The 27,884-nt window shown below is 47.0% G+C and overlaps 1 protein-coding gene across 4 annotated transcripts in view; it reads right to left on the bottom strand.

Moving 5' to 3' along the window:
* Positions 1-27,884, bottom strand: part of Arsb (arylsulfatase B) — a 157,774-nt gene that overhangs the window by 16,718 nt on the left and 113,172 nt on the right. Inside the window, exon 7 of one of the 4 annotated variants that reach the window (XM_076927160.1) lies at positions 4,452-4,624. The exons of 2 other annotated variants lie outside the window; for them this stretch is intronic. In XM_076927160.1, coding sequence (XP_076783275.1) covers positions 4,467-4,624 — 158 coding nt within the window. In that variant the 3' untranslated portion in view covers positions 4,452-4,466. Of the gene's footprint in view, positions 1-4,451; positions 4,625-20,725; positions 21,311-27,884 lie in introns of those variants that run through there. One more of the 4 variants, XM_076927162.1, reaches the window with a different exon arrangement.

Here is a 27,884-nt window from a genome sequence, read left to right as displayed (position 1 = left end):
TCCCCTCTACTCCTCCAGTTTCCCCCTCTACTCCTCCAGTTTCCCCTCTACTCCTCCATTTTCCCCTCTACACCTCCAGTTCCCCCCTCTACTCCTCCAGTTCCCCCCTCTACTCCTCCAGTTCCCCCCTCTACTCCTCCAGTTTCCCCTCTACTCCTCCAGTTCCCCGTCTACTCCTCCAGTTTCCCCCTCTACTCTTCCAGTTTCCCCTCTACTCCTCCAGTTTCCCCCTCTACTCCTCCAGTTCCCCCCTCTACTCCTCCAGTTTCCCCTCTACTCCTCCAGTTTCCCCCTCTACTCCTCCAGTTTCCCCATCTACTCCTCCAGTTCCCCCCTCTACTCCTCCAGTTTCCCCTCTACTCCTCCAGTTTCCCCCTCTACTCCTCCAGTTTCCCCCTCTACTCCTCCAGTTTCCCCTCTACTCCTCCAGTTTCCCCTCTACTCCTCCAGTTCCCCCCTCTACTCCTCCAGTTTCCCCTCTACTCCTCCAGTTTCCCCCTCTACTCCTCCAGTTTCCCCTCCACTCCTCCAGTTCCCCGTCTACTCCTCCAGTTTCCCCTCTACTCCTCCAGTTCCCCCTCTACTCCTCCAGTTTCCCCTCTACTCCTCCAGTTCCCCCTCTACTCCTCCAGTTCCCCCTCTACTCCTCCAGTTTCCCCTCTACTCCTCCAGTTCCCCCTCTACTCCTCCAGTTTCCCCCTCTACTTCTCCAGTTCCCCGTCTACTCCTCCAGTTCCCCCTTTACTCCTCCAGTTTCCCCTCTACTCCTCCAGTTTCCCCCTCTACTCCTCCAGTTCCCCCTCTACTCCTCCAGTTTCCCCCTCTACTCCTCCAGTTTCCCCTCTACTCCTCCAGTTCCCCCTCTACTCCTCCAGTTTCCCCCCTCTACTCCTCCAGTTCCCCCTCTACTCCTCCAGTTTCCCCCCTCTACTCCTCCAGTTTCCCCCTCTACTCCTCCAGTTCCCCCTCTACTCCTCCAGTTTCCCCTCTACTCCTCTAGTTTCCCCTCTACTCCTCCAGTTCCCCCTCTACTCCTCCAGTTTCCCCCTCTACTCCTCCAGTTCCCCCCTCTATTCCTCCAGTTTCCCCCTCTACTCCTCCAGTTTCCCCCTCTACTCCTTCAGTTTCCCCCTCTACTCCTCCAGTTTCCCCCTCTACTCCTCCAGTTCCCCCCTCTATTCCTCCAGTTTCCCCCTCTACTCCTCCAGTTTCCCCTCTACTCCTCCAGTTTCCCCCTCTACTCCTCCAGTTTCCCCCTCTACTCCTCCAGTTCCCCCTCTACTCCTCCAGTTTCCCCTCTACTCCTTCAGTTGCCCCCTCTACTCCTCCAGTTCCCCCTCTACTCCTTCAGTTGCCCCCTCTACTCCTCCAGTTTCTCCTCCCATCTAGAGCCACTCCCTTTTTGCCTCTCATTAGAAAACAAACAATATTAAATAATAATAAAATATTATGAAATAAATTAATATTAAATAAAAAGCAATAATAGAATACGATACAAGATAAAACAAAAAATCTAATGCATTGGAATAGGACAAAACAAACAAACTGCAAAAAAAAAAAAAGATCTCAGAAAAAGCACAAGAAACAGAGATACAGAAGCCGACTCATTCCCACACTTGGGAATTCCACAGAAATACTAAACTGAAGTAATAATACATATGCAAAAGACCTGTATGGTAAAAATAGAATATATATATATATGAATGAACAAAATAAAAAATATGATAAAAAACAAAAGAAAGCCCTGACATGACATTATGAGACAAGGAGCTTCCTAAAATGCCTTGAGTTTATTTTCTCTTAGCATCTCCTGCTGAGCATGTGGCCCACCCTTAAGAGTAGTTTATTTGTGCAGTGAGACTCCCCTGGAGAAAATAAAATGTTCATTTGCAAGTGGTTATCAGTTGGAGATTGCTTCTGGGTTGGGATGGGGGGGGCGGTGTCCAATTCTCCTGGTGCAGACCCAAGAAGGCCCTGTGCACGCTGCTGCTGCTTTGGTCTTAAATTTCTCCATGCACAGATTCTGTTGCTTTAGAGAGCCTTATTTCTTAGTGTCCTCCATCCCTCCGGCTCCTCCACTCTTTCTACCTCCTCTTCCACCAAATTCCCTGAGGCCTGAGGGGATTTGATGGAGACATCCCATTTAGGGCTGAGTGTACCTAGGCCTCTCACTCTCTGTGCAATGCCTGGCTGTGGGTCTGTTTGTCCCCATCTGTTGCAGGAGGAAGCTTCTCTGATAGCTGAACAAGGCACGGTTACGCTCCCCGGCCCCAGTTTTTACTGGGTTCTTGCACAGAATGCCCTTAGAAACAGGAACTTGGGGCCAATGAGCTTACAGCAACAAAGCTGAGGCAGACGGAACAGAGAGTATGCATTTTGTCTTGTCTTCTTCTAGTTAAAGTGTTAGCAGATGGTCTGTCCTGGCCCAGCATCGGTGAGCCAACCACAGCCTGCACTCTGATCCTGCCGCATATAGGCCAATCTAACGCAGGGTGATGGCTACTCACCCAATTCACAATCTCAGCCTGTCTCTCTCTAAATATACGGTTTTCAAGTAATTGGTGGAGTCTAACAACAAATGGCTATAAATAGGCATTGTGTGTATAAAAAAGGGAAGCTAACCAAAAATATTCACCCTCAGCCTATGATTAAGATGATGAGCGTAGAACAGGCTGGGTCGTCTGTTTTTTGGCTTAGGATGAAAGAAGAAAAGGCTTCCCACCCCCCACTGTGGCATTTAGTGAAATCCTAACCACAGATCCTTACAGAGGACCCAAAGGCTTCTCTGAGAACCAAGCTTTTCTTGCGTGGCACAGTTTATAACCCAGCAAGCAGGAAAGACGTGTCTGGGCTCTGAGCACATTTTTGGACAAGGATGAAATGATACTAATTTAATAGTTAATTTGGAAAGAAGGCTTTGCTTGTGGTTCAGCCATGATGGGCTGTCAGGCAGACCTGGCCTCTCTGTGCTGCTGGAGATGGCATATCTATCGCCATCCCAGGAACCCATACTGCAGCAGTGACAATTACACAGCGTAGAAAACTCAAGCTGGGTGGCATTCCTCCAAGAACAGCCCCCACAGTATCGCTGTCCACTGCCCAAATCCCAGTGTTACCCAAACCCTATAATCATTGCAAGGAGGCCCTGGAGGTGCTGCTTGCCAAAGGTATCAATAGCAAGTTCTTGTCTCCCCTGGCTCTGGGCAATAGCCCAGTTGAAAGGAAGGAAGTTTTATATTCTGAGAAGCTATCAGGCTCTCGAATGAACCAAGATCCAGAACAGGATCTTTCCCCAAGGAAAGCCAGAAGCATGTTTGAGAGAGTAACCAAAGATTGCTACATTGCTCTACAGCTGATTCAGAGAGAACAAAATATTAAAGAATTGCCACCAAGTCTTCATGTCTGCTTTGGAAAGCCCAGTCTCCAGGACACCTGCCTGGAAGGTCCCTGAAGTGTAGGTCTGCTTTGACTTGTCACCTTTGACTATGAATTCCCAGATAGTTCTAAGGTTTCCAAAGACTTGGTTCTTTCCTGATAGCCTGAGCTGACTTGTTTCTACATACCCAATCATGAGTTACCTAACTATGAAGCACCTCACACATATTTGTGACAGGACTCACCAAAGGGCAGATTCTGAGACTGTGCTATAGTGTGTGTGTGTGTATGATCTTCCCTCCCTCTCTCTCTTGAATAATCACTTACTTTATCAAAGCAGGTAGGAGAGACTCGCCGCCACCACCACCTTCCCCTTATACCTGCATTCAGGGAGCATGTGTTCAGCAAACTCCTACTTCTGAACCTGCATTTGGAAAACCAACTAAGAGAGGAAGAGAACTAAATAAAACTGAGCTTTCCATCTGACAGAGTCAGGCAGATTTACAAACAGCATGGAGAGTCGAGTCATGTCATCCTGGGGACCCCTTTGTGTCAGAGGATGGTGCAAAGTCTCTGAGGAGCAAAAACCCACCAATATGATGGACTCTGAAATATGGGCTGTTGGTCTGATGGCCTCTCTTGGCTTTGGTGCAGCATTTCACACGACAGCCATAGGCTGGTGGCTATTGGTTACCAAAATACAACCAGATAAAGGGAGATGCCATAGAGATCAATTATGGTCTTTAGCAATCTACTCTATAATTGTAATGTCCAGAGACAGGTCTGAGGGTTCCCAACCCAGGCAAATGATAATGTTCACAAATATAGAAATGCGAACTGTCCTGATTTGACCATGATATATTATATATATTATCAAATTGTAATAGCCTACCTTATAAATATGGACAATTATGTCAATTAAAATCTCTTAAACAAGGCATGGTGATACATACATTTAATACCAGCGCTCAAGAGGCAGAGGCAAGTGAATCTCTCTGTGAGTTCAAGGTCTGCCTGGTCTACAGAGTTCCAAGACAGCCAGAGCTATATAGTGAGACTGTCTCAAGAAACAAAATCAAACAAACAAAATTTTAAACTGGGCATTGTGGCTCATGCCTATAATCCCCCCAAAAGATCTCATTTAAAAAACAACAATACCCCCAAACAAAGCAAATTAAATCTTGATAACAGAGACAATCCAAAAGGTAGATTCTCTGGGAAGCACTGAGATCTTGCAACTTCTTGCTTGCTAGAAAAAAAAGGATTGTGAATATGAAGGTCAGAATATTTATCACTGAACACTCCATGAAACCCTCAGAGTCACTTCCTGAATTGGCAAAAGCCCACAGACAGACAGGAAGCTGTGCATAGATTTCTGCTTCCCTCCCAACATGTTCAAAGCCTCCCTTTGGGGTTGAAAAGGCAATCCTCCCTGAACTGCCCAAGGCTGTGCATTTTACAAGGAATTGCATGCTAAAATAGCAAATAAAAATTTATTTTTAGTATCTATGTTGTTCAAGGGTAGGAATGACAGACAACCATTAATAATAATTCTCTGTCTCCTTCTCCCCCTCTTTCTTCTTTTTGGTCTGAGGTTGTGCTAGGTACACCAGGGAGACCATATATATTCAAGAAGCTTGGAGTGAATTGGAAGGATAGATGTCAAAGGACTGGTAATGTGCAGCTATTATCTATTAACTATAAAAGGGATTTATCATATTGGCATGATTTATAACGTCTGCATTATTTAAATCTTTGCATAATAACTCCTCCTAAACTCCTGCGACAGAAAGCTTATTTCTACCTAGTAAGGGAAAGCAAAGATTCCCAGAGAAGGTGAGACTTGGGTGAGGGCTCCCACTGAGGGGCCAGGGGTCTTTGAACAGTAGTTAGAAAGATTGTGGGGCGGTGGGCTGTGAGAGGCAGCTGGGTACCTGGTCAAGCACAGTCCTCAAACCCCGTACAATACCCTAATGGGATGGTAGGTGTTTGGCCTTGCTCCTGGGCCCTGGTTCCCTTCACTTATCCACAGCCCCTTCCAAAGAAAGGTTTGTGGCCTTAGGTCACATAGCACAGGTAGCATGGGTAGAGGGCGTGACTACAGGCCTCAGAGCCTCAAGAGATCTCCATATTAATGAGGTACCTAAGGCTAGAGGGTGTAGCCAATTACGCATTCCTTTCCAGACCCTCCTCCTTACAAATGGTATTTAACCTCAGACTGGCCCTGAGGACAGGGGGTATAGCTTCATCCACTTTCTGCCATGACAATAAACCTTTTAAAATCATAGACTTCCTTGTGTCTTTGGGGCCCTGCTGTGGAGAACCATGGAGGGGGCCTTCGATTACCAAGCCACCTCTAGTCTCCCATGGAGGACCTCTCTACATTCCAGCCATGGAGGCCTGCCAACTCAAGCAAGCTAGCTGAGCCAGCCTTGACCCAAGCGAGTCACAATGACCAAGAGTCTTCTCCCTCTCGTCCCTCTCAGCTGCAGGCCTCATCTCAGCTCTTCTGGGGACCCCAGAGGCATCTGGGAGCCCAAGGACAGAGACAACTGATCTCCTGGTCAGCTGCTTCAGCCCGGAGACCCCCAACCCAGGAGCTCTGCCCCGCAGGACTTCAGACTGAGATCTCCCCACACCTGGGCGGAATCCGGAGGCTTCTCATAGCCCAATGTTTGCCTGATGCCACGTGGAGTGTGGGGAGCCTACGGAAGGCGGATATCATCCTTGCAGCCATCTTGAGCTATATACTCTGATAAGAGATTTGATTACAATAGCCTGCAACAGCTGAGCACACTCTGATAACATCTTGTTTTAGATACCCAGGATCTTCCCTAGGGTGTGTGAGACTTAAAGGTGTGATTTAGAAGTGAGACATATAAAAGGTGAGAGGCAGACAGAAGAGAATAACTTGCAGTACAACTTGGAACTAGGAATTAGGTTAGAGTACAACTTGGAGTAGGAATTAGGCATTGAGGAAGAGGACACTTGGACTAGAGAACTCGGAAGAAGAATTATTAGGTATTAGGCACTTAGCACTTGGAGAAAGAACTTGGAACTTGGAGGCACTAGGGACTAGGAACTCAAGACTTGGGACTTGGAGAGAAGAAGAGAGACTGAAGAATAAACGGGATTGAATCACACTCTCTCTGGTCTTCATTCCTCGCATCCTCCTCACTCTTTCTTGCTGAACCCCGACCAGTGGACCAGAGCAGCTTGGGGCATCGCAGGCTCTAACAACTTAACCCCCAAGGCTTTTGGCAGTGCGGGTTCCAACATTGACAGAATGGACCCAGACATTTGGCCCCCAAATGTGGGGTAGTGCAGTTCTCGATATTTTTGTTTTCCAATGTGGCTGGCTGGGGAGGGACAGAACAAGAACAGCCTGGAAAGAACAGGCTGCTAGGTATGGTGATGCATGACTAATCTCAGTGCTCATGGGGTTTGAAGGAACATCAAGAGTTTTTGTGGTTAACTCAGGTGTGTAGAAAAATCTTGTCTCAGAAGAAAAGAAAGGGGCCAGGCATGGTGGCATGTCTTTAATCCTAGCACTCGGGATGCAGAGGCTGATAGATCTCTGAGTTCAAAGCTAGAGTGAGTTCCAGGACAGCCAGAACTATTACACAGAGAAATCCTGTCTCAAAAAAGGAAAGGAAAGGAAGGAAGGCAGGAAGGCAGACAGGAAGGAAGGAAGGAAGGAAGGAAGGAAGGAAGGAAGGAAAGAAGGAAGGAAGGAAGGAAGAGAAAACAGATGAGTTGGGTCAGTGTCAATTCTTACAATTAGAGAAGGAGAAACTGGAAGCCAGTAACTTTTTTTTTTTTTTTTTGGAGCAGGGATGAAAGGCAGGTTCAAAGACTCCTCTCTGTGTCCCTTGTTCATTGACTAAGCTGCAAAGATGACTTGATACTGTGACAATGTGGCCACAGCTGGCAGCCAGGACTTGGTGCCCCAGAAGGGATGGTTTATATCACAGCTGTATGAATGGTCATTCTGTATCAGCTCAGAGCCTTAGAGACAAGTGCTGAGGTGGCCTAGGCCTGAGTGGAAGAGTGGGACACAGGGCAATCCAGGTCACACTGTGGGGTTTTCTCAGTCTCACTAATAAAGAATTGAAGAACAGACTCAAATGGAAACAAGGACAATTTTATTAGAGTTTAAAAGAAAGACCTCAGGGGCAGGCAAGCCCCGAGCCTCAGCAGCTGCCTGGAGAGGGCAAATGAAGGGAGAAAGGGAAAGGCCACTGAACTTGTCATGGAGATCAAACACTGAGCTGGAAGAGAGGTCTTAGAAGACTGAGCTGTCAGAAACACTGGAAGGATGGGAGTGCCAGTGTTAGGAGAGCACACCTCGGAAAGAGACAGGAAGAAGAAAGGTACAGCCACACTAAGGAACTAGTCACCCTGTCTCTGTCTTTTTGGCATCATTTATGGTAAGTCCGTCTTCCCAGGAGGGGGTCCTCAGCCCAAATAATTGAGCCAGGCTGTCTTAGTCACTGTTCTATTGCTGTGAAGAGACACCATGACCGAGGCAACTCTTATAAAAAGAAAGCATTTAGTTGGGAGCTTGCTTACAGTTTCAGAGGCTTAGTCCACGATCATCATGGTGGGGAAGTGTGGTGGCATGCAGCCAGGCATTGTGCTGGAATAGAGCTAAGAGCTTTGCATCCTGATCTGTAGACAGCAGGCAGAGGAATAGACACTAGGCCTGGTGTGGGATTCTGAAACGTCAAAGTCCACCTCCAGCAACTCACCTCCTCCAACAAGGCCAAAAAACACCTCCTAATCCTTTCAAACAATCATCAGCTGGGGACCAAGCATGCTGATACACGAGGCTATGGGGGTATTCTTGTTTAAACAGTCCAGCTGGAAAGCTGTATTTTCACCCAGGCCAGTGATTCTATTCTGGTGGCCAGAAGCCTTTTCTGTTCTAACAGGAGGGCAGTGCAGATGGCCGACAGCCTGAACAGGAACTAAGGGGTCTGAAGCAGAGTGTGTGGGAACCTTGTGATGGGGGCCATGTTACCAGGTGGGTTCATCAATAATGGGTTTGCCACACATGCAGCCTCACTTGGTGTGCTATGAATGGAGCCAGGACTGTGACATGGCCCATCAGACCTGTGTCACCTGCTCCATCTCCTCAAAGGATCACACCAATAGCACCTCTGTTCTCTTCTGCATGCTGATGGAGTATAAAATAGCACCCCTGGGTCAGAATATGCTCTTGTGTCCTCCATATAGACAAGCACACAGCCTTGGTTACTTGTCAAATTGGCAGAGATGCATGGAGGAAAGAGCTGTGGTCTCTAAAACACTGCTTGGAAGAGGCCCCGTTTCACACTAAGACTGGGAAACAAATGTGCATCCGGTCTTAGCTCACACACACTGGGCCCTGTGCCGTCTGCAGCATTATCTTAGCCCATCCACTTGTCCTGGGTCATCTCATCTCATACTACTGCCTTTGCTGGGAACGCTTCAATTCTACCTAATGGTCTGGTTGGGAGTGTGAACCTGGGGGAGTAGAGCCTTAAAATGATCCTGTAATAGCCAACTTTATTCAGAGCATCAGACAGTTTATACTCTGAGGGTTGAGAGTCACATGAGTAAGGTGTTCAATCACAAGGACAAGCCACACATGGCAAAAATATGTTTCCATAGAGGTATATGAACAGCAACAGCAGAAGTAAACTCACTCTTATCTGCTAAACCTGGGAGGAATGCAGAAACATATTCCAACACATGTTTTGAAGAAACTGAGGCCACAGACTCTTGTTTTCTTGGAATTTTCTCACAAGCACTTGATTCTCACACTACTCCAGTCTTGGACTCTGTTTTGATACAACTGCACAGGTTTTTTTTTTTTTTTTAATTTTAATTAATTAATTAATTAATTTTAGTGCTTGACATACTCTGGCTGTTCCGAGCTCTGCTGGCCCAGCCTGGGCTTTCTCCAATGCTGGTGTCTTTACATTTTCCCATCTGTCCACCTAGGGAACTTCCTATATAACACTTTGCCCAGATAACTCCCTCTAGGCCTCTGATCAAATCACATTGGCACAGGTGCAGTTTTAGCCTTCCAAGTCAAGCTAGCCCCTGTTAATCTTTTATGACAAGCATTATGCTTTAACTACATGTATGTGTCTTTCTCTGAAAGATCTGACCACAGCTGGGTTCATGACTGTTTGCTCAGCCATGTGCTATATATTCTGCATGAAGCACTAAGGAGGGGAGAGAGGGAGAGGTCTACAAGGCCTTACACAAAGCTTTAGAAAATTCACATAGAAAAAGAAAACAAGTCTCCATTGCCTCCTTTGGCTGTTAGTTTTAGTGGATTAATTATCTGCCATGTCAAGAGATGCCTTTCCCCAGCTCTGGCTGTTTTAGAATTTCTTAGGTCAGACTAGTCAGGTTGGCAAAGGGGAAGGCTGGAGATTATACCTTCCCACCCACTGAGGCCGACTAAAATGAGCACCTTGGCAGGCCCAGAGATAACTCCAGTATCCAAACATGACTGAATCTTTACAACCCTAAAACACACACCTGTGGATGGGGATTGAAGATGCTAGTGAGACACACAATGCATGAAGTTGTATGAAGAACTATAGTAACAAACATGTGAAGAAAACTGTGATATGTAAGTGAGCCCCCTAAGTCTAAACTCCCCAAGGTAACAAAAGGTCAAAGGCCCTAAGTCTTGCCTTTGCACAGCAGGGCTCTTTTGAATTGCAGAATTCCTCCACCCCAGTCCCACCTCCCCCTTTCTCCCTTGGAAGTATCTTTCTTAATTCTCACACTTAATTTGCTGCTATCCACTGTGTCTAATTCTTTGCTCCAGGACTCGATGTTTTTGTAACATCGGAGGTACCCTTTGTCAGTCGATATTCATTTGATAAACATCACTAGATAGAAAGTGAGTGGGAGTTCTGAAGTCACAGTGGGATCTGACAGTGATGGAAACAGGGGCCGAGGCTGCGTGGGGAGAGCAGAGGGGTAGGCTGTTGCAGCCAGAGTCAGATGTAAAGGAAATAAGCTCAGGCTTCGGAAATAAGTCAGGGTTAGCACATAAGCTAAGGGTGGTTCTATGCAATCATGGGGACCTGAGTTCAAATCCCCAGCTCCCATGTTAAAAGCTGTTGTAGAGTGAAAAATTACAAAGACCATTTTATAAAATATATACAGGCTTTTTCTTTACCCCTAGACCTGAGCAAAAGAATGCAGGTTTCAGAAGGCAGAACTGAATGTAAGATTTCAGGTCTTCACTGCCCCGGGATACATTCTGGAAAGAGTTACATTATCCCTGAGTCAGAGGACACTTGCTAGATTAACATTCCTCAAGCCTCAGGGAAGAGAACCCACCTGTGGGTGGGGAAGGCCCAAAGCAGGAAGACACATTCCACAAAGAGAAATGCAAGCCATCTAGGTGAGACTGAGAAATAGTTGAGCTAGTGACAGGGCAAGACTACATTTTGAGAATACAGAGTGTTTTCCACATAACCCTGATTCACTTAGGTTGCATTCCTCTGGAATTCTCTGCTATTTTTATTGTTATATTTCTTTAGCAACCTTTTACCCCTCTTCACTCTCCAGGTTTGTGGTTTCCCCCTTTAAAAACCCTTCTCAGACTGACTGGCTTTGTCAAACTCTACTCTTGCGTGGGTGAGCAGTTTGACCGTTGGCTGCCAGCTCTCAACCCTAATAAACCTCTGCTGATTGCATCCAGGTATGGTGTCTTGTGATTTTTGGGTGGCCGTGATTTCCAGAGACTTGAGTAAGGGTCTCCCGAGTTTGGGGGTCTTCACTGTGCGTGGGAGCAGAGTCTCAGACAATGTGAGCACTATACAGACTGGAGCTTTCTCCCATGGAACACCAGGCTTTGTTCGTTATTCCAGACAATGTTTATTGAGTAACTACCCCGTGTCCAGTGCTGGGATAGGAACAGGGTTTCACTCAGATTATGTCTTCACAGGCTCTTGCAAAGTTAGCCAGGGATGCCAGGGGAAGAGGGGCTCTGAGGCTTAGCATCTCTTGCTGCAGAGAGCCCAGGCTTCACCCCAGCTCAGGGTGGATGAGAATCTCCAAAGGAACTGAGTTCCTTTCCTCACCACCCACCCTGTCGTGGAGGTTTGTCAGGGTTAGCACGTAAGCTTCTCTTGAGAAAGTAAGAATAAGCTGCAGGAGAAAGGGAGGCTGGAAACCGGCTCGCCTTCACACGGCACGGGAAGAAATGGAAACCACGGAACTAGTCTGACCCCCAAGAAATTCCCAGACATAGCTGGGAAAGAACATCTCAAAGGGATCAGGGGAAATCTCTTGACATGGCAGATAATTAATCCACTAAAACTAACAGCCAAAGGCAGCAATGGAGGCTGTAATTACCCAAATGCTTTCAAAGAGTGGATCCTGGAGAGGAGACAAACATGGGCTGGTCTTACTTTAATGGTGGCAGGCAGCTGGCTAGTAAGGACTGGCCCTTCTGCCTGCTCACCCACAACTGTCCTCCCAGCTTGCCCACAACTGTCTCTGCTTATGACAACAGCTCTTATAGCTGCACCCTCTTAGGGAATGAGTAGGTGCTGTTGGGGGTCCCATGTGTCTTCTGAGGGCCACTGATGAGGACAGCAGCTGTTTCAGGCAGGGTCCTTGCATAACTCAGCTCACGCCTTGCAAATATTTGCCAAGCAGAGACAGTTAGCATTGGCTTGGAGGGTCCTATGAGAACTCACCCAGTACTTCATAAAGGCGTGGAGATCCTCACAGGTTTTCTCAGAGGAATATAAGTTGTGTGCTCCTGTGAGGGTATGTGCCCACAGGCGTCCATCAGTATCAGTGCCCGAAAGAGACAGAATTACATCCCGGTTCTGTGTGAGGAGAGGGATAGCGACATAAAACCGCCCCCATTTTGTTTTAAAGAAGACTAATGTCGATTGTTCTCAGAACTGGACTTTTTCCCCCCTCCAAATTAAAACGTTTTTTTTTTCTTTTGGATTTAATGAATTTGATGAAGTATTGCTGGCTGAACCAGTTGACATGTGCGAGAGATGTCGGACTGATGAAAGACGTGCAGACTGATTTAAAACCAAACCCTGAACCCTTTTAAGGAACAATAAAATATGTTTTATGAAAGAGAGAGAGAGAGAGAGAGAGAGAGAGAGAGAGAGAGAGAGAGAGAACGTGCTAGGCAGAGCGAGCCCTAGGACAATGGTATAGCTTTAGAAAGCACGTCTCCACGAGGCTGTTGGAAACACCAGGGCCTTCTCTCACATTTGCTGAACGGCATAACAAGCAACGGGCCTAACCCGATAATCACATCAGGTTTATCTGATACTGACTCACTCTCCCATTTACCACTTATCTGTGGGGAGAATCATCGCGCCAGTTAGGCCCACAGGCAGCTCGAGGTGCTGTCTGGCCCCTGCATTGTGATTTGACGGCAGGCCTGTGGTAAAGGTTGAGTGAGCACAGGAAGAGAACACAGTGAGGCTGGGGGAAGACCATCTCTGCTGCTCTTGGTTACTCTGATTTCTAGTTCTTTCCCTCCCACCCATCTTCTGCCTCTCAAGGAAAAACATGTGTGGTGCGTGGTCTCTCCCCTTCCATGGCAGTAGGAGCAGCTGCTGAGGGAGGGCGGCGAGGGAAAGAGAGAGAGGGAGGGAGGGAGGAAGAGAGGAGAGAGGGGGAGAGAGAGAGAGAGAGAGAGAGAGAGAGAGAGAGAGAGAGAGATCGTTCATTTTTGTCAGAGCTGGATTTTTCTGTTCTCTCTGGCTGACGGGAAGAAGTCAAAAGAGGGGAGAATGATTGGTGTGGGGATCCACTCATGGTCAGCATGTCTGTCGTCTGATAAGGGAATTCCCTTGGTAAGCTGGGATGTCCACAGATAAAAAATCCCAAGCCTCCAGGAGCTGGCTGCCTCTGCAGGCCTGAGACAGTATCTGGACAGAGGCTGCAGAATCACCTCAGGAATGGAACACCCCAAGAAACCAGTTGTTATTGTTGTTTTGTTTTAGATTTTAACATTTTATGTGAGTGTTTTGTCTGTCTGTCTGTCTGTCTGTCTGTCTGTCTGTCTGTATGTATATATGTATATATGTATGTATGCATGCATGCATATATGTATGTGTGTATATATGTATGTATGTATGAGTACCATGCACATGCCTACTACACACAGAGATCCAAAGAGGGTCTAGAATGAACCACCATATGGTGCAAGGCAGTCAACTTGGGTCCTCTGCTCTTCCATACTGAACCATCTCTCCCTGCAGGACAGTAACACTGGGGCAGACCCTGTGAGCCTGGACTCACGGAGCCGCGGCTGACATACAACAGAGAGGAACTATGAGCTTTACCGTTATAGTCAAAAGTATTTCCTCTGGGCTGTTCTCCTCTTACCCCTGTCCTGTTGTTTAGCGGTGTTAAGCAGATTAGCGGGGATAAGGAAGGACAGAGCCAGTGTCCAGGGTCCCCTGATGGACATCACAGTCTTACACCTGGTTTGATTTCGTGAGTTTTTGTTGCTCTGTGATTTTAGTCAGGATTTTGCTCTACAGCAGAAGAAGCTAACATCTGACTCCGTGGGTAGCCCAGGCTGGCCTCAGTGACCCTCTGCTTTGACTTCCCAAGGACTGGGATTATGGTATGAGCTACCACGCTGAACCTCATGTTCACACCAACAGCTAGCACTGCCTGGGATGGAGTCCTCAGAAGCTTCCCAGGCACAGGACCCAGTGTCTGGATTAGGTCCCTCCCTGGGCCTGTTACAGCAGTGACACGGTTAGCCTTTTTTTTTTTTTCCTTCTAGATTTCAAGACCCTTCAGGCATGTCACACTCAAGCCTACTTCTCTGTCCCCAGCCACCCATTCTTACTCTAGTCTTTGTCTTCTACCTGCCCTGGTGCATCCCAGGTGACGTCTGCGGCTTGGTAGTCACATCAGCCTATACAGGAAGTCAGCAAAGATGGCTAGCTCAAATAGGTAGATGTCACTGAGAACTGCACCATCCGACTTGTGTCTTCTCCAGCTGGTACACTGTCGCCTTGCTTACGCTTCCACTCCAGTCTCTCTCTGCTCCCTCACAACCACAGCACAGTGTACAGGGCCAGGAAGGTGAGGATGGTGGAAGACAAAAGGGAAGGAAAGAGCATCCATCCGCACCATGCTGGGGTGTGCTGGTTGTTAAGGAGAGGGCTATTGAAACCTCACTCTGGAAAACGCTATGGTAATGGACTAGAGAGCCCCTGGTCTAGAGGGAGACACAATGGAAACGTTTGGGAGGTTAAATAACTCCGCTTATGGTCGCGGCTGGCCACAGGTCTCCTGACTCTATCAGAAAGCACATCTTCATAGCTTCTAACTAGCTTCACTTTACTGAAGTGTCTGTCTTTGCAAGTGCTCTCTTGCCGGTCCCCAGGGACCCAGGCCCATTGTGAAGGGCACACTTGTCTATCAGCTGCAGTCAGGGGACAGGTACTCCTCACAGGAGACAGGCAAGGGGTGAGCTTCAAAGGCTGTGGTTCTCAACCTTCCTAATGTGGCAACCCTTTAAAACAGCTCCTCATGCTGTGATGACCCCAACCATAAAATGGTTTTTGTTGCTACTTCAGAACTGTAATTTTCTACTTTTAAGGATCATAATGTAGGGGCTGGAGAGATGGCTCAGCAGTTAAGAGCAATGACTGCTCTTCCAGAGGTCCTGAGTTCAATTCCCAGTAACCACATAGTGGCTCACAACCATTTGTGATGAGAGATCTGATGCCCTCTTCTGGTGTGTCTGATGACAGCTACAGCGTACCCATATGAATCATAATGTAAGTATCTGTGCTTTCTGATGGTCTTAGGTGACCACTGTGCTGGGGTTGTTCAACTCCTCCCAAAGGGGTCATGGTCTACAGATGAAAAGCCACTGCTCAAAGGGGACAGCCCAGCCCACAGTTCAGACATAGTCCTCTGCCTAGATCTCCATACGGCTCTTTGCCCCCATGTGAAGAGAGGAAGGAACCAAATCTCAGAGTTTGAAATCTATTTGACAGAACCTAAGGAAAGGTCTTTCGATGGGAGCCAGTAATTTGGCCTCTCCTAACTAAGGGTCCTCACGAGTGACCTTGAACAAAGCAAAGAGACACAATAAGAGAAAATGTAAGACAGGAGAGCCCAAGAACAAAGTAGCCTTTCCGCTAAAACTACCTTATTATGAAAAATATCAGACATACTGAAAAACTAAGTATTATCCCAAGCCCAGCTCTAACAAACACCATCCGGTGGCCATGTTTTTCTCTTGACTTCTCAGTCTCTCCTTCCCAGATTATTTCAAACCCACTGTCAAACATCATTTCCTCTGTAACTGTTTCAGTGTGTGTCTAATTCTTTGTCTACAAGACAAAGAATTTTAAAACAAGCACACTTATAATCCCAGTAAGATTGTCACATTAAAATTGAGTTAATACACAAAGATGAGTAGACATGTCTCTGGCAGCTCTTACATACACAGTTGGTGTTTGAAAGTCTGACTCTGCCTAATTTTCTGTGAGAGAGAGATGGGGGGGGAGATAAAATGTGTGTGCTTATGTGTGTATGTATACAGGGCAGAGGTCAATATTGCTGCTTTTGGTGCTGTTGTTTTAATTCACTGGCTCTTCACTTCAGCTTTGTTTTGCTATAGTTTTGGTTTTATCCCAGCCTCTCACTGAACCTGCGATTCACCTCTGTAGCTAAGCTGGCTGACCAGTGAGCTCCAGGGATCCACCATTTCCACCTTTTCAGTTAAGGGACCAGACACATTGTGTAACACCCAACTTTTATATGACCGTGAGAGATCTGAGCCCAGGTCCTCACACTCACATGGCAAATACAGACTGAGCACCCCTCCCCCCAGACCCCCAGTCACTTTTCTGATAAAGTCTGTGACCTTAAGAGTGGCTGGTAGGCAAGTACCAGGCAGAACCCAGCGGGCTGGCAGGGGCATCCTGTACTGGGCGGAGTGAGATTCAATCTGTGCTCCATTTTGTACCTCTGGAACAGGGAACTTTCATCAAAGCAGTCCACTGACCTCTGGAGCCACAGGCACTTCCAAAAGCCAAATACTTTTGAAGGCCTCAAGGGATCAATTTCAGTGTGAGCCCTCAGTACAGAGGATCTTCCTGCCTCAGAATGGGCCTCTATGCTATGCTTCAAGGAACCAGGATGGCTTTTTTTTGCTGGGCCCGTAATGGGTGGGGAAGCCACCAATAAATGTCAACCGGATGTCCCACAGGACCTGCTTTTATTTCCTCAATTAATCAGAGCCAAAATGTTAATGAATCAAAGGCTTCCATCTTGGTATGAACTGGAAAAACAGATGCTTGTGAGAGATAAGCTTCATGCCCTGGAGTGGACTGTGAGAAACACCAAAAGGTATGAACAGGCCTCCAGGTCTCTGGGGACGAATAACCCTATTGTGATGAGCTAAATGCATATAAAATGCTGTGGTAAAATCAGTATTTAATTCTACCAAAAAAGGTAGTGTGGTGGTGGGCAGAAAGGCCCAACATAGAGGGTCCATCTGAAATGGGCTTCAAAGAGTGTGTGCAGTTTTACCACACAGAGATGCCGAAAAATATAGTACAGGTCAAAGATCAGCATGAAGACTGGCTGAAGCCGAGGGCACATGGCTCAGGGAGGGGATGGAGATGGTGCTAAGGAGAGCCCCCAACCTGCGTACAGGCTCTGTAGTGTAGTCTGGTGTCAGCTTTACCTTGGATCAACATCAAGGACTCGCTGAAGGGTTTTCCATAGGCATCATAACAAATATGGAGGAAAGGCCAGGCCTGGTTGGAGGTGGAGGTATGAGGTGACTGTCTTTCGACCAGTTCCCACCTTTTAAGGGGAGCTTGGAAAGGTACCCATCATGCTGAGGTTGCCAGAGTCAGGGCCTGGCCTAACACTAGAACGGAGTCTCAACTGTGTGGTTTGGGACACCTGGTCACACTTGGCATCTCACTCCAGGTCCTACTGTGACCACAGTTTCCTGGCTGTAAGCCCAGGGGACAGGATTTCCCTTACCTGCAGCCCTGGCATGGGCCCTCTATCTGTTGGTATACTTTTTTCCTAGCCCCATGATCCTGGCTGGCCTTAGGACTTCTGACAACAGACAGGACTCAGTGGCTGTTGGTGTGGCCAGAGGCTGGTGTGTTGACTATGTAAGCAGGACCCAGCTCAGTCCTTTCTATAAAACCTTGGTCATTTGTTTTCAGGGGACAGGTACTGAGCCTGCTATGCAGTGAGGCAGAGCAGTAGGGTGAGTAAGGGCAAGAGGGGTTTTATCTATATCCAGCATGGGCTTTTTGACCCTGTTAAGTCCCAGACCACTAGCTGGTTGGGAGATGGCAGCTAGGAACAACCCAGTGGGAAATCTGTGCACTGCATGGAAAACAGATCCAGTGCCCAGGACATATTTGTTTCTCATTTGCTTTGGAAAGAGGTCGTCTCGCGTTTGGAAATCCACATTCCATTTGGGAAAGCAGACCAGATTTCTGCTGACAGGGAGTTGGGCAGGGGGTGGATTTAGTCTGTTTTTGCCATGTAAGCTCATTTCCTGGGGACACACTACCCAGTTCTCATTCAAGATGCCATCCATCAAAGCTGTACCTTCAGCTACGAAACTTGAATTCTCACTGAACGGCTTTTGAGTTTTCGTTTTGTAGTCATTTTGAGAGAATATAATGCAAGGCCTTCCTTCTGCCAACAGTCAAAGTTGCCAGGGAACATGTGAGTTGAACATCTTTACTGGAATCCACTACAGTCAGCTTTCCTGTGCTTTTGGGGGTTCGGTGACTTTAGCCACAGAGTCCTGTGCTCAGTTGTATTACAACATGACTAGGGTTGGATTCTTCCCAAGCTCTCAAAAGTCTTGAATCTTTGACCTAGTGCTGTTAACATAGTTAAATTTTTTTCCTACACAGAAAATTTTTGTTTTTGTTTTTTGTTTTTTTTTTTTAAATAATCCAATATAACAATTAGCAATACAAGGAAAGTTAAGTTTCTCATAGAAAATACGGGACCTGAAGCATTAGGTTAAACTTCAGATTTGAGCAAAACATGGTTTAAGCTGTAGGCACACCAGGCTGGGGAGGCTTCTTGCTTTTGGAGGCAGGTGGAGGGCAAGAGGCCTGCCACTTCATATCCACCCACCTCATATCACCACCTCCGCGTTACCCGGGCTGCTTCATCTTCCAAAGCAGATGGTGATGTGTCGAGGTCCTTCCCCATGGAGTAGAATAACGATGCATTCCATTGAGAGTGTATAAACCAGCAGAGCAGACCAGGACATGGGCATTTACCAAGGACACCACCAAACAGTTAAGTCCGCTCCCATACAAGCCATGAGATGAGCGAATAAGGCTTATAGACAATGGGTTTATAACACAGTAAGGGGTTTGGGTTTCTTTTGTTGGTTTTCTTTCTTTTCTTTCTTTCTTCTTTCTTTCTTTCTTTCTTTCTTTCTTTTTTTTTTGGACGAAAGTGGTGACTGGGGACGTTTCAGATGAAAAAAAGGCCATGTTTTTAAACATTTGCATCTGTGAGTTGCAGAGGCTCAACATAAAGCAGATTTCCTATATCCACCAAAAGCCACTCTGGCATGAGAAAGTTCCCTTGCCTAAAGCAAACCAGATGTGTGAGTGGGACAAGCCAATTCTCCTAGGGGTGTATCAACATCAGAATTACAGAGGACCTCAGGAACTATATATTCCGTGAAGCAATGAGCATAGAATTCTGACCACATTTTATCCCTAAAAACAGTGAAAGCAGAAACGTAATATTGGAAAAAGGCAAATTATTAGTGTAGATGAAAACCCATTATCCATCCATGGTGTCAAAGACTCTCTGCCAAGTGAACTGACCCCATACTGGTTTCACTATTCCAAGATTTTGCCACGTGCTCTGTCAAAGATATATATTCATGTTGGGGGCCGACTTTTAGCAGAAAGCGGCTATCAGCTTTGCAGCCATCTTGAGCCATATACCCTGACATGTGACTTGGATTACAATAGCCTACAACAGCTGAGCACACTCCAATAATCTTGGTTTAGATACCTTGAGATTAAAGGTGCCTGAGATTAAAGGTGTGTGACTTAAGAGTATGACTTAGAAGTGTAGAGATCAGATTTAGAGACAAGACCTAAGGGCATGATTAAAGGTGTAACTTAGAGGTGTGGCTTAGAAGTAAGACATATAAAAGGCAGAGGCAGACAGTAGAGAATCAGACATTAGGGAGACACAGAAGAGAGAACCAGATACAGCAGAGAGAAATCAGGTAGCAGGCAGATGGGAGAGAACTCGGAAGAACTAGGTAGTAGACATTAGGCACTTAGCACTTGGAACTTGGAGGGACTAGGAGCTAGGGACTAGGCACTAGGAACTCAAGACTTCTGACCACATTTTATCCCTAAAAACAGTGAAAGCAGAAACGTAATATTGGAAAAAGGCAAAAGGACTTAGACTGAAGAATAAACAGGATTGAATTGCACTCTGTCTGGTCTGCATTCTTCGAGTCCGTCCTCACTCTCGCTCTTGCTGAACCCCCGACCCGCGGACCGGAGCGGCAGCTTGGGCCGGGATACAGTGGCTGCCCAAACGCGGGGCAGCCCAGGCCTCAACATTTTGCTCGGGCCGAGACATTTTTTGGCCGCCCCATCGTGGGGCTAATGTGGACCCCAACATATTCAGATCCATTTGACTGTTCAAGCAATTATAAAGCACCACATTGTTATACGTGCTTCTTATGAGGAAAGACTATGCCAGGGTCACCTACACATGTGATCCATAGGCAGGTCACCATGCACACAGCATGCACACAGGCAATTTCATCTGAAGTATGGGTCAGAGTTTATGCAACAATAGGCAGGTGCTTGAGCATCTGCAAGGCCCTGAGAATACATGCCAATGTACAGGGTACACAGGAAGGAGGGCAGGGCCAGCACCTGCCAGAAGAAGGATTCTTACAGTGAGGTGGACAGGAGGGAGAGGGGGTAGAATCTTCAGTGAGTGGCCATCTGAATCCAGCCTGGGGAAGATTTTAGACTCAACACTGTGTGAAATGGATATGCACAATAGATCAGGGACATCCACACGGCAATGAAGAGGGGTTTGCAAGAAATAAAACCTCAAATACTGGTCAAATTACAGAGAGTCACAGAGACAGCCTGTACACACACACACACACACACACACACACACAGAGAGAGAGAGAGAGAGAGAGAGAGAGAGAGAGAGAGAGAGAGAGAGAGAGAACAGAAAGACACACACACACAGTCATGGAAACACAAGCACACACAGACACACAGACACACACGCAGACACACACCCCATTAGATGCATAAAATATACATGGGAGAGTTTAATGCTTAAGTTTTCTGGACACACATGAGTATAATAATCACTGATGATAAAAAGTTTGTAGACTGATTATGCACAGACAGAATAAATACAGATATTTTCACTAACAGCCTTTCTACACAATGCAAATTCAACCCTGGGCTTTCTTTACCTGAAGCCAAACAGAACTCACCAAATAAAACCCACCCCACAGCAGTGATTCGTCTCTAAACAACAGAATCCTGTTTCACTATAAACTTTCTACTTCTTTGTCTTTATGATGAATATTAGCAAGAAAGGGGTCTCTCAATTTCTTCTAATAAGGCATACAATATTTTCAGGAATTTTATTCCAATATTCAAAATTGTTTGAGTGAGAATTCCGAGCGGAGGTGGTGTATCCATCAAGCACTCTTTAATAACGACAATTTAATGGCGCCCGTAAGAAGAAGGAGCCGTGACTATGGAGTGCGTGAACAGATAGGGGTGCCACACTGCAGAGGTTGACAAACTGTTCCTGCATTTTGTTTTGAGACTGTTTTCCTTGGTTTCACTGATTTGTGGTGAAGTCTTCACTGTCAAGGATGCCACTTCTGAAGGAAAATATGCGAGTGAACAGAACATGCTTTTAATGAGAGCGTTTGCCTTTGAACTTTATAATCCGATGCTGTTGGAGTCTCCAGACTTCCCAATAGAGCAGACACTTACGCAAATCAGGCTCATAGAACACACACTGCACTCCAAGTATTTCAAAGGTGAATAATCTTTTTTTTTTTTTCTTACATGTCCATGTGCAATACTTTATGAAATATTCTGGGAAGCAATCTAATAAGAGAAGAACGAGGCTGTAGTTCAAAGCCCATCACAGTAGTGAAGCCATCTTGACTCAGTCTGTCTGAGCCGCATTGAGCTGTGTGTGGTGTGTGTGTGTGTGTGTGTGTGGTGAGCAACACACTCAGGGGTCCCGAGCTATTTAGAGGGAGGCTCTAAGGAAGCTGCATTTTTAACATGTTGCCCTGAAGATTTTTATATATGGTAAAGACTGAGTACCACGGTACGTGGTATACCAGGACTACAGTACCATAGACACAAGGTAGTAAGAAGTATTTGTTGAACATAAAAAAGGCATAAAAACAAGAAAACAACAACAACAACAAAACAACCCCCCCACAAACAAACAAAAAAACCAACTTAAGCAAAATAATAAAATCCATCAATCGATGAAACAAAATAATTACAAAATTAAGAGCTGCGGTGATTTTGTTTTGTATCACAACCCAGTTGAGCTTTCAGGAGTTCTTCTGCATATAAAGTGGGATTTTAAAAGAATTTTTTTCTGGTCCCATTGCTAGTTGTTTTAAGAAAAAGTCCGACCGCAGCTCCGAACAGACCACTCCGGACCACGGGGTTCCAAGGGGGAGGTTTATTCAGGGGATAGGGCAAAGGTGGGGAGAGGAAGGTGGAAGAGATAAGAGAGCGAGTCAGGGGGGGTCCTGTCTGTTTTATATGGGCGGTGACGTAGTATCTCCCAGGTAAAGGTGAGGTAGCCGGGTGGATTCTGGGAGTGTGCGGCTGTTGCCTTGGCAACGATGTGGGGGTCGCCTAGATGTGACATCACTGGGTTTGGAGCCTGATACCAACACCCATGGCTGCTGAAAAGGTAAACTGTCTCCCCCAACCTTTCTCTTCATCCTTTTTTTAGTGATGGATTTGCATGCTAGGAAGTGCTTTCCAGACAAACTGAGCCCTAACACCCTCCCTAGACACCTCCTTTCCCTTCCCACCCCTCCTCCTCTTCCTCCTCTTCTTCCTCCTTCTCTTCCTTTTCTTCCTCCTCCCCCTCCTCCTCCTCCTCCTCTTCCTTTTCTTCCTTCTCCTTCTCTTCCTTTTCTTCCTCCTCCCCCTCCTCCTCCTCTTCCTCTTCCTCCTCCCCTTCTTCCTCCTCCTCTTCTCCCTCCCCATCCCCCTCCTCCCCCTCCTCCTCCCCCTCCTCCTCTTCTTCCTCCTCCTCCCCTTCTTCCTCCTCCTCTTCCCCCTCCCCCTCCCCCTCCTCCCCCTCCTCCTCCTCCTGCTCCTCCTCTTTCTCCTCCCCCTCCTCCTCCTCTTCCTTTTCTTCCTCCTCCTTCTCTTCCTTTTCTTCCTCCTCCCCCTCCTCCTCCTCTTCCTCCTCCTCCTCCCCTTCTTCCTCCTCCTCTTCCCCCTCCCCATCCCCCTCCTCCCCCTCCTCCTCCTCCTCCTCCTCCTCCTCCTCCTCCTCCCCCTCCTCCTCCTCCTCTTCCTTTTCTTCCTCCTCCTTCTCTTTCTTTTCTTCCTCCTCCCCCTCCTCCTCCTCTTCCTCCTCCTCCTCCCCTTCTTCCTCCTCCTCTTCCCCCTCCCCATCCCCCTCCTTCCCCTCCTCCTCCTCCTCTTCCTCCTCCTCCTCCTCTTCCTCTTCATTACTGAACTCCATCCCTGTTTGTTGTTTAGACTCTTTCCTAGTCTCCTCACAGTGAGGTCCAGGTCAGGAAGAGCAAGGACACTCAGCTTTCAGTCTTTGTTTAAAATAGAACCAGACACTGCTTTCTGCACCAGTGATGTGGAGGGCAGGCAGTGCTCAGCAGTTAGCTCAGCAGCCTGGGGCAGCCTGTGGAAAAGGTGGAGGGAAGTGCTTGCGCCCACTGACTCCCCTCCTGAACATTTCCCCAAAGACAGCTCTTGCAGAAGTTTCTGTTTTCGGCCCCTTGGCAGGTCCAGACCTGACAACAGGGCAACAAGGAAGCTCTCCAATGCCACTGATTGCTGTGAAGAAAGGCAAAAAGACCTCTGGGGAAATGCAGAAATGGGTGTGTCCTGAAAAGGGGAAGCCTTTGAGGAGCTGTTATCTCTGGGGAAGTTCTGAGGTGGGTGGGTGGGGAGGCCCGAGACCTGAGCCACACAGCCTCTGAGCCCTTCTTTCTAGCTGCAGTCCCTGATTCAGGCACTTGGGCCTCATGTAAAGTTATTTCCTAGAGATACGTACATTTCTCAGGCCAAACTGTATGAGGATAGCATTTCCAGTCAAGATGCCTCAGCATCTAGGAACAGCTAAAGAGGAAGGACACCGATGCTTCGATATTCTGTTCCACGGTAATGCTCACTAATGACAGGCTTTTTGTTCTCAGCTCAGTAATCTGATTCAGGCAGCAAAAGCTTTTCTCTGGTTCCCAGAGGCATCTCCTGTGTCTCTCCCATCCCATCTGCAGTCTCAGCTCTCTGGCCTTCAATCTCCAGGTATCATTTCAAGGTCAGACAAAGTCACATCTGGGACAGTGGGTGGCCAGATTCCAAGACAGTTCCCCTGGCATTTGCCTCTAGTGTTGCAGGGCCTACCCCATGACCTTAGTAGGGAGACCACCTGGAGGGCCTAACCCAATCCCAGGAGCCTGTGAGAACAGTGTTTTCTCTGGCTGCCCACAGTCAAGGAGGTGAGAAAGCCTGCTATGTGGGATTTCACAGCAGGGAGGTTTCCTAACACAGAGATGCAGCCAGCCTAGCGAGGACAGGAAGCAAGGTCTTCTCTGTCCCTGAGTAGAGGGTAGGACTTCAGCCCTACAGCCTCAGCCACTGCCTTTTGCCAGTGACCTTTATGGCTTCAGAAGCAGAGCCTCCACGTGAGCCCAGCCCGATTAGCAACTAGTTGTTGTTAGTTGGGGGAGACCCTGAGCTTACCCAGCCTGCTGCCCCGGGAGACCATGAGGTAGGTAGTAAGCTTCGTCTTAAGATGAATTCCCGGAAATACGCTGCATAGAAGTATGGCATGACTGCAGGGACCCTCTGGAACTTCTAGAACCACATTCTACCTGCCTTTCAGACTCTCGTTCAGTCAATTAGAATTCTACCTAGAGGGATGAAATATAATCATTTGGCCTGTGTGTGTGTATGTGTGTGTGTGTGTTGGTAGTATTCAGAGGTCAAGTCTTTGCCTAATATGTATAGGGCCCTAAGTTCTGCCTCTAACACAGGAAAAAAGAGACGAGGAGGTCACTAATAGAGCAAAAGTGAACAAGGAAAGAAAGCTTGTGACTAGCGTATTTATTCACCCACCTATTCTAGGCATCTGTTTCCTGTCTGTATCTGTGCCTTCCTCCAATCAATCTGCTTCCTCATCCAAGGAAGCTTTGGTCCTCTCTGGTAAAGGCCTCTGTGCTGAGCTACATGTTTTCTGGCCCCAGGACTCCATGAACATTAGAGAGATGAATGTGGATAGGTCTAGACAGAGACCTGAAGAACTTTGCAGTTAGACATTATGTCAAGGGCTGCGTCTATACGCTTCAATAGAAACAAGTCAATAAAATCTTTGATAGAAAACACAGGCTGCTTGGTCTCAGCAGTGGAGACTGAGCTGGGCTGGTACAACACTGGATGCCTTCCTAAGATCTGAGGTGGATATCCTATATGCGAGACGGGAACTCAGATGGTTAGCTCCCATTTCTACTCAGGCTAGCCAACCATGTGATGAAGCACTGACGAGCGACTCTTGAGAACCTAGATGTGTTCCTGTCTCATTTCTCCTTTCAGAAATCCCACTTTCTTCTTTGTGTTTAAACCGAAGAAAATCCATCACGTAAAGCCCCTCTTGTTTTTAGGTGGGAGTGGCTTTTGGGCGTGCTGCTGGGTCTCCTCCTCCTCCTACAGTCTCTCTGCTCAAGCCTCTTTTTAGTGCTAACTTCATTCTGCTTCCCATTCTATGTGGCCGTTTATATATGCTCCCATCCTGGGGAGCTCCGGCTTCTTGGGGGTGACATCCCACTCATCTTTCCATCTCCACACAACCCTGCACAGTGAACACTAAGTGCAAGCTGAAGGGGTTTATTGGATTAGATTTACAGATTTACTGAGATTTCCTTTGCTGTTGGTTTTTGGTAGATGCTTAAGGTTTCTTGATTCAAGGAGATGAAGGCTAGCCAGCACCTTTGTCTCAGTCCATTCCTGGAGACCCCTTGAAGGAGTGAGAGGCCACAGAAGGCCAAGGTACCACCATCCAGAGCAGCCTGAAAGGCAGGGCAGGGGAATAGCTATAGAAGGACTACCTGTCCCTCCCCTCAGCTGCCCACAAGCTGGACTGCTTCTTCAAAGGGAGCGCTCATTCTTGGCAGGGGCCAAGTATGTTTTCTGCACAGTGAGAGTGTGTCACAACACAGGGGCTGTAAGCAGAGAGAACGGAGCTTTCTTGTTGATTTATTGTTTGAAACATGTGTTTCGGGAGAAATAGTCACCAAGATAAAATGTGTAATAAATTCTGAACCATGAAGAAAAAGCATTCCTCACTGGCCTCTACAATCTGTAATACTATATCTCAGTCAGTCTGTCAGTCAGTCAGTCAGTCACTTAGCAAACCTGGCACAATCCCTGATGCTAGACCAGGACATCTCACAGTTCATCTCCATAGTAACAGCGTAGCATGGTTCTAGGAAGCCAGCCTGGTACCACAGAGGAGGAATGGACAGTTGGTGGCAAAGCCAAGGGAGGGATGAGTGCCCTGGTGACTAGCTTTAGGAGATGTACAAGGCGGTCAACTGAGAAGGAGCCAGGGCATTCAGAGACCTTGGTAGCTTGCAGGGGTTGCCGTGGTTAGATGCCATGGCCTTCTGAAACTTGACTCCAAGGTGCTGAGAGCTAGGGTCCCAAGGTGGAGTGATTTGGCGCCTCCACCATGAATAGGATGGACGGGTCAGTTAGTGCCCTCACAAAAGGGCCTGAGGAAGAGAGATTCTTCCCTTTTTCACCTTTGCCTTTCATTTAATTTTGAAATTAAATGAAAGGCAAAGGTTTCCCATTTGCCTTAAGAGGTCACAGCCACAGGGAACCTTCTTGAACTTGGAGATTAAGCCCTTTATAGACACCACATCTGCAGATTCCTTGATCTTGGGCTTCTTGGCCTCCACGACTGTGAACAATAAATGCCTGATATTTATGAGGTGTGTGACCCGGGGTGTTTGTTACAGCAGCAGGAATGGATTAAGAAAGAGGCATGCAGGGAAGAGGGCTGGTGTGGTGAAAAGGAACAGGCAGCCATGGTTAAGGATTCAGCTGAACGTACACTGTGCATGACTGGCTGAATGAACCACTGGCTACACTGTGGGCCAGAGGAGGAAGAGCCTAACAGGGGCTTTCTTGGCATTCTTGACACTTTGTGTAGATGATTCTCTGTTATGGTGCTGATGTGTACATTGTAATTGTCAGTGTCCTTGGTCTCTTCCCATTAGTGACTTCTCCAGAAGTCACCACGTCTCCCTCAGAGGCAAAACAGCGCCCATGGAAAGTCATCACATTAAACTGGTGAGCACTAAGGCATACGGCAAACAAAACTAAAGCAGACAAAACATTTTATATGAAACCAAGTGTATGAGAGGAAAAAGCAGCACACATGTATGCTAGACATGTGCCGTACCATGTGTGCATGCATGTATTGTAAACAATATAGACGTGCAATTCCACATATCTATATTGTTCAAATGAGTAACTGAAGGATCCCGAAAGGGCAAATTAAACCTGTTAGCAGTGGCACCCAGCTGGCCATGGGGACCTCTGGCTTTGTCTATACTGCTTGGCTCAAAAGAAAAAGGAAAGAGAGGAAGGAAGGAAAGAAAGAAGGAACGAGGAAATGTTCTTGAGGTTAAAATTAGTTTTCAGTGGAAGCTGAAGATATGGGGGGAGCATGTGTTCAGAGGTACAAATGATGCATAATTAAAAGAAGAAACTTTCAGGATGTGGAAAAACTCAACACTGCTAAATTCAGTCAAGTTCTGCATGTGCACTGTGAGAAGGGGCTGAGTCCCTTCCAGAATGCTTGTACTTACACGTTCACAGTTCCAGACAGTGTTAAACACTGGAGTTTCTCTTTCTGTTTTTCTGATGCATGATTTTTTAATTTGCAGTGCTGCGGTGTGTGGACAGCTTTCTGTGAGAACAGCGCTGACGCCATTGTGTCACTCTGCAGAGGTGGCAGGGACCTGAGGGTGAAAGCTTGACTTTGAGTGTATGTGGCCTAGCCTAGCTGGTCTGCTGCAGGAACGTATCTGTTTTTCATTAATTTGTTTGTCATTTTCCTCCACGATCTAGGGAACATTTATTTTCCCTGAAGCAAAAGGATCTGAAATGTCAGAGGTTTTTCTTGGTTCTGCTAGGGGACTGGGTTGTTGAGCAAAA

The sequence above is a fragment of the Arvicanthis niloticus genome, chromosome 29 (genome assembly GCF_011762505.2).
Source record: "Arvicanthis niloticus isolate mArvNil1 chromosome 29, mArvNil1.pat.X, whole genome shotgun sequence".
Classification (NCBI taxonomy): domain Eukaryota; kingdom Metazoa; phylum Chordata; class Mammalia; order Rodentia; family Muridae; genus Arvicanthis; species Arvicanthis niloticus.
The sequence above is the reverse complement of the archived record's forward strand: the minus strand, read 5'-3'. Positions and strand labels throughout refer to the sequence as shown.